Genomic DNA, 7,100 nt, shown 5'->3' with positions numbered 1-7,100 from the left:
CAAGTCAATTACTGGTACTTTATTTGATTAACTCCAAAATCTGATCTTGGTGGGATTTGAACTCAGAAGTATTACTACAAGGCATTTTGTTCAATGCTCAAACTTTTCTGCCAGTCCTTCACACTTTTAAGCCCCATAGTAATGTATATATTCGGTATGATAATGTGTAGGTTTTGAGCAATACAGAAATTATATATATATATGCTGAGACCCCCTTCGGTCATGACTGACCATGGGATTACATAAATTTGTTTTAAGAGACAATCGTTATAAGTAATAACATTATAATGTGGTACAGTGTCATAGTAAGATAAAGGAGATGATTGTCGTAGCCAGCTGCTAGATAACATTACGATGGGTCAAAAAAGCCATGGAATGACGTTGGAATCGCAGTAGAGGTAGGCACTTCACATGTAGCAATCACTTCCATTGTAGATGCATTCAAAATAGTCAAGTAACAAGGTGAGTTAATGTCAATGCTGATTACCGGAACCAGTAATACACCTGAGAAAAAAAAAAAGATAAGATAAGATATATTAAGAATGATAGCAACAAAAATATTTTCAAGCAAAATGTCTATATATATATATATAAAGAGAGAGAGAGAGAGAACAAAGTGTACGTATGCTGCTATATATATATATATATATATATAACATACAAAATGGGACAAGAATGCAAAACATCCGGACAACTAAGTGATACAAAACTTCGAACGACCCGTCCTTGTTTTCTTTGTATCGTCTATCTGGATGTTTTGTTGTCCCATTTTGTATTTTATATATATATATATATATATATATAGAGAGAGAGAGAGAGAGAGAGAGAGAGAGGAGAATACAGTGCACATTCAAACACAAAAGAGATACCCAACGAATAGGATATCTGACTCACTAGAAAGAGCAGTTAAACTCTAAGCCACTAATTGTTGTAATTCCGAAAGTGATTGAAAAATAAAAACTTTTACCTTAATCCTATATATATATATATATATATACAGTGGGGCTGAACCCAAAAGTATGAGATTGGGAAGCAAACATTCTGACCATAGAACCAAGTCTGAATCTTTATGAAATTGTAAATAAAAACCAGACTCTTAGATGATTGGCAGAAAAATCCATTTGCTAAGTATGCAAATATGACCAAGTCCATATGCCAAGGTGGAGGTGCGTGGCTTAGTGGTTAGGGTGTCAGCATCATGATCGTAAGATTGTGGTTTCGATTCCTGGACTGTGTGATACATTGTGTTCTTGAGCAAAACACTTCATTTCACGTTGCTCCAGTCCACTCAGCTGGCGAAAGTGAGTAGATCCTGCAATGGACCAGTGTCCTGTCCAGGTGGGAAATTTATATTGCATAGCAAACGGGACAGCAGCCCTTTGAGTTTATATGACTCAGGAAGGAACTTTATACTGTATCCTATTATATGCCATGAGAAGATATGTTGTTACTGATGTTTTGTACAAAGCTCTTTGTTGGAGAGAGAACATTTAAAATAAATTTTACTTCAATTTAATTTAAACCCATATTCTGCTACTACAATAAATATTTTTAAAATATTCTCTCCCCAATGAAAGTAATATCAATATTTTTATATCACCACAAAGAATTTATCCAAATTTACAATTTTTACTTTATAATGGCTTTATCAGTCGGTTAAGGCAATTTTTTCAGTTTTATTTTATCCCCTTGTTCAGCAACATGATCCTTTTCAGGGACTTCAAGACTGGCAGCAAGAAAGAAGTAAGTCACATCCTGGTCTGAGAATAGGCCCATTGCTTGTAACAACATGAGCTCTGCTTAAAGCACCCAAAGATCTACTGATGGCTTTGAATAGTGATGGCATAAAGCATACAGAGTGGTCACTTTAAATATATATGTATGTTTGCTGCAGTCAAAGATATGTTTGATACCAACCTGCCCGAGACCATTCCTGGTTCTATGATGCAAATTCCCTATCCAAAATCATCATCATCGTTTAACGTCCGCTTTCCATGCTAGCATGGGTTGGACGATTTGACTGGGGTCTGGCGAACCAGACTCCAATCTGATCTGGCAGAGTTTCTACAGCTTGATGTCCTTCCTAACGTCAACCACTCCAAGAGTGTAGTGGGTGCTTTTACGTTCCACTGGCACGAGGGCCAGTTTGGTGGTACTGGCAACGACCACGCTCAAATGGTGCTTTTTATGTGTCACCTGCACAGGAGCCAGTCCAGCGTCTTTGGCAACGATCTTGCTCAAATGTTTTTTTCACATGCAACCAGCACAAGTGTTAGTAAGGCAATGCAGGTAACGATCACACTTGAATGGTGTTTTTAATGTGCCATCGGCACGAAGGCCAGCTTGTTGCTCTGGCAACGATCTCCCTCGTATGGTACTCTTAGCGTTCCACTAGCAACGGATTTCACTTGCCTCAACAGGTCTTCGCAATGATCTAATTTAAAACTTCCCATTAAAATTTCATGCCTATTTGTATTTCAAACACCAGCTTAATAATGGTAGAATTAATTTATTGAACTCTTCATTATTTTCAAAAATTATTGAAACAAAGCGACAATTGTTATAAGTAATAACATTATAATGTGGTACAGTGTCATAATAGGAGAAAGGAGGTGATTGTCATAGCCAGCTGCTAGATAACATTACAATGAGTCTAAAAAAAAACCATGGAATGATGTTGGAATTGCAGTAGAGGTAGGCACTTCACATGTAGCAATCACTTCCATTGTAGATGCATTCATGCTTACAACAAAAATATGGCTTCTGCATAGGCTGGCTAAAACCCAGGCAATGCCACTGTTTCTGATAAACAAAAAATCCTGTATTTAAACTGAGACTGAGCTGAATGTATGAAAATATTAATGTCAAAAGTGATTCTAAAATAAAAGTCGTCTTCAGTTGAGCTAAGGTACTTAAAGAATGGCACCAATTTATTTGGTAATAATTTAAATCATGTAAATCGTTATCAAGTGGTTTTTTTCTTTATATTAAATTCAATTAAAAAAAATAAAAATATTTTTCTTCAGAAAGTACTCACCATCATCTTCTTCTTTGGCATCAGGTGCTGCAACAAACACAGGTTCTCCAAGACTATTTCCTTTCGGATCTTTGTAAATAATCTTGGTTCGTTTAACAGTATCAATTTTGGTAACCTGACATTTGAAAAAGGATATTTTCAGATACATAATGTCATCTTTATTATTATTAACATAACTTTTACAAAAGCCAATGAATGACAAAGCTTTTATAATGGCTCTCCTTAAAGTGGGTGGCACCACTTCCTGGGCAGCAATGGAAAATGGGTACTGAGGGGACAAAGGTGATAGGGAAGGAGATCATAGATGCATAAGTACAGGTTTTTTAGCTTTTGTCTCTTATTTAAAAATTAACTTTAAAACATTTGAATGTAGTAATGATAAACTGTTTTTGTAGCCACAATCGCAACATTAATAACAGCATCAACAATAATGACAAAACTTCAAAATGTGAACAAGTAAATTAACAAAATCCAATTTTACCACCTTACACATAAATGATAAACAATTAGCTAAATTATAATTGGAAAGACAATGTCAAACTTTGTGGCTATTTCCATACAGGAAATAAAGGCAACCACTGCACCTGTGATATTATGTAATGTCCTGACTTGTGTGTGAATATATATATATATATATATATATATATATATATAGTTAATCCAAATAAAAAAACACAAACGCAAGGACGTGGAACAAATAAAGTATTATTGGACGCTCAGGAAAGAAGGGAAGAAGGAGGGTTTAACGTTCCGAGCGGAGCTCTTCGTCGGAAACATAGGAGAAGGAAAGATATATATATTGTTACGGAATCACCCGTCGTCGCCCGTCCCGAACGGCTCACACAAGTTCCGCCATGGAACCCAAAGAGGCGGAGAGAGGAGATACAGATAGATACTGCCACAACCTCAGCAGCACAGAGATACAGAGGCACAACCCGAGATACAACCCAAAGAGGCAAGGCAACAACTAGCAACACTGGCTTATATTCAAACAACAGTTTATACGACAATTAATTGCTACACATCAAATACATCAAAGCATGCACGTGACTACTCAATACATAATACAACAGCATTTCAAGAGTACAACTCAAAGCATAATACAACATCATGTAACAATTCAAGAGTACACGTCCCAAGACAACAGTTCTTTAAAGTCTCTTCCTAAACATCACAATCAACAAGTCCTTTACTCTTCTTTTCACTGCTCCCCGTCGCCGTGACACATATCAATGCACAAACACATACCTCAATTCCTAATTGAATCTGCCAGTGTCCCATTCCTCCCAATACTGCTAATTCCTCTGAATACTGCTAATTCCCTTCTGTGCCGCCAAGCTTTCTCGCATCCAACTTGCTCCTAAGAATTCCAACGCTTGCTCCTTAAATCCAAGGTCCGTCTGTCTTCTTCGAGGACCGGCCAGCGACTGCAAGATCCGTCTGTGTTCTTCGACGACCGCTCAACGACTGCCAAGACCTCACTTCGTCTCTGTGCTTCTTCCACTCCCTCATCTCCCTCTGTACCGCTGTTACCCTTTCTAACTGCCCTGGTCCTTATACCCTATCTATATCGCCTGCTGTCTCTTAGCCTTTCTATTTGCTATCTGATTCCTTACTCTATCTATATCGCCTGCTGTCTCTTGGCCTCTCCATCCGTCCCCTACTGCTTATACCCTATCTCTATTTGCTCTCAGCCCTTAATCTGTCTTCCTCTCTCTCACATTCTCCTGACCCTCTTCTCAGCCGCACGAGGTCACAGGTCATTCCAAAACCCATTAGTCCTCCATTAGACAAAAGACTGTCACATTTCGCCCAGACATGCCGGAACCATAATTCCAATGTGGGTCACCAAGACTGCACTAGCTAAACTCATAACACTACCCCCTACCTAAGCTTTTGTCGACCCGACAAAAACATACTAAACTCGCACCTCCGAGGGCGAGCTCCAGCAGACTCTCCAGGGGCTGGGGGTCCCCTTGGGTGGTTTCTCCTCCGGGGGTCTCACCTCCCACGGCCACCACTTCAGCACCAGCCACAGGTTGGCACCTTCCCTCTACGGCTTGGGCAATACCACCGCCAACACCGCCAGGCTTCCTACTAGCCGCCCACAATAGGCGCACCGTCCGAGGAAGTTCCTCAAATCCCTTACACAGGAAGGGTCCGGCCAATCCTTCACAGTGGCCACCTTCCTCAGGGCTCTATAGCCCACGTAGCACCTTGCTGTACCATCTCCATTCCGCGCAACTATCGCCGACGACCAGGGACCATTCCACTCTTCCACTGTTACCCGTCGCCGATATCTCCTCTTGCGCTGCTGTACTGGGGCCTTCCTCCGGCCTCGCTGCTTCCTCAAGCGACGACCGCCTTGGTCGACGAAACGTTCTGCCAGGTCCGTGCGACCAGCATCCAACAACCCTCGCGACCAACGTCCTGCACCCTCCACCAACGGTTGCCTCTTCCGCAACTGCATCAGCAGACCACGATCTCCCTTAACTTCATCTCTGCACCGGCAGAACTGACCCCGCCGCTGGTTTACCGTCCGGCGCAGTTCCACGATTTGCCCTCTGCAAATCGCCTGCGCAGCCTTCAATAAATCGGCCGACCCACCCAGCGCTCCACCAGCTTCTGCTTCCACTAGGGTCCACCCGACCCTCAATCGAGCTTTCACTAGGCACTGCCTGTCGGGCTCCACCGGCCCCAAGCAACCATCAACCACAAACTCACCCAACGCTGAAGCTGTCTTCCTGGTCTTGGTGGACCCACCACCGTTCGCAGCCGTCTCGCCTTGTCAACGGGCCTGGTCCTTTTCCTCACCAGCTTCCGTCCCGCAGGCCTCACAACACACACGCCCGGCCGCCAGTCCATCCACGCTTGTGGCCTCTCCACAGTGGGAACCATACAGTCCCTCTGGGCTCCAAGAGACAGGGGTCCAGACACCAAAGGACCCGCACACGGCATAACACCTGCCGCGACCATCACACACAGAGCCGGAACCTCGGACTCAGCGACATTCGCCCCAGACCTCGTCAGCTCTTCGTCCTGAGCTCCGAGAGACAGGGGTCGAGATGCCAAGGGCTCCAGACACGGAACAACAGCATCAGCCATAACACCTTCCACAGGCCTTTTGGTTACTTCAACCTCTACGGGTTCCAAATCACAAGATTTCTTGGGTACAGCATCACAAATTTCGGCAACCAGCCCAGGTTCCGCAAACACAGCCGGTCCAGCATCACAGATTTCGGCAACACTTCCTTCACTATCTGTTTCCCTCGATGCTTCGTTCGACGGGCAATCTCTGCCCACAGGACTGTCGCTATCCTCGGTCCAACACCGATCCTTCAAAGCTGACCCATCCGCAACCTCAAGCCCCCGCTGATCTGCCAGCAGGCCCTGTCGCCTCCTGTCCATTCTTTCCATGAACGCATCCGTCTGCGCCATCTGGCCCCTTAACATCTCCACAATCAGGGCAAGCGAAATCTCCTCGTCTCCGGTCTGACAACCATAGCGAAAAAAAAAAGAGAACCGATCGAAACGCAGCAATCAGGACAATCCCACTTCTGACACCAGTTGTTACGGAATCACCCGTCGTCGCCCGTCCTGAACGGCTCACACAAGTTCCGCCACAGAACCCAAAGAGGCGGAGAGAGGAGATACAGATAGATACTGCCACAACCTCAGCAGCACAGAGATACAGAGGCACAACCCGAGATACAACCCAAAGAGGCAAGGCAACAACTGGCAACACTGGCTTATATTCAAACAACAGTTTATACGACAATTAATTGCTACACATCAAATACATCAAAGCATGCACGTGACTACTCAATACATAATACAACAGCATTTCAAGAGTACAACTCAAAGCATAATACAACATCATGTAACAATTCAAGAGTACACGTCCCAAGACAACAGTTCTTTAAAGTCTCTTCCTAAACATCACAATCAACAAGTCCTTTACTCTTCTTTTCACTGCTCCCCGTCGCCGTGACACATATCAATGCACAAATCACATACCTCAATTCCTAATTGAATCTGCCAGTGTCCCATTCCTCCCAATACT

The 7,100-nt window shown here is 43.2% G+C and overlaps 1 protein-coding gene across 2 annotated transcripts in view; it reads right to left on the bottom strand.

Annotated features, from left to right (window-relative positions):
* Positions 1 to 4: 4 nt before the first annotated feature.
* LOC115216492 (retinal Mueller cells isomerohydrolase) overlaps positions 5 to 7,100 on the bottom strand; it is a 39,766-nt gene continuing 32,670 nt past the window's right edge. For both annotated transcript variants that reach the window (XM_029785914.2, XM_036506252.1), the window contains 2 exons: positions 3,038 to 3,152; positions 5 to 504 (listed from right to left, as the gene is read on the bottom strand). In XM_029785914.2, coding sequence (XP_029641774.1) covers positions 350 to 504; positions 3,038 to 3,152 — 270 coding nt within the window. In that variant the 3' untranslated portion in view covers positions 5 to 349. The remainder of the gene's footprint in view (positions 505 to 3,037; positions 3,153 to 7,100) is intronic.

This window comes from Octopus sinensis, linkage group LG10, assembly GCF_006345805.1.
Source record: "Octopus sinensis linkage group LG10, ASM634580v1, whole genome shotgun sequence".
Lineage (NCBI taxonomy): Eukaryota > Metazoa > Mollusca > Cephalopoda > Octopoda > Octopodidae > Octopus > Octopus sinensis.
The sequence above is the reverse complement of the archived record's forward strand: the minus strand, read 5'-3'. Positions and strand labels throughout refer to the sequence as shown.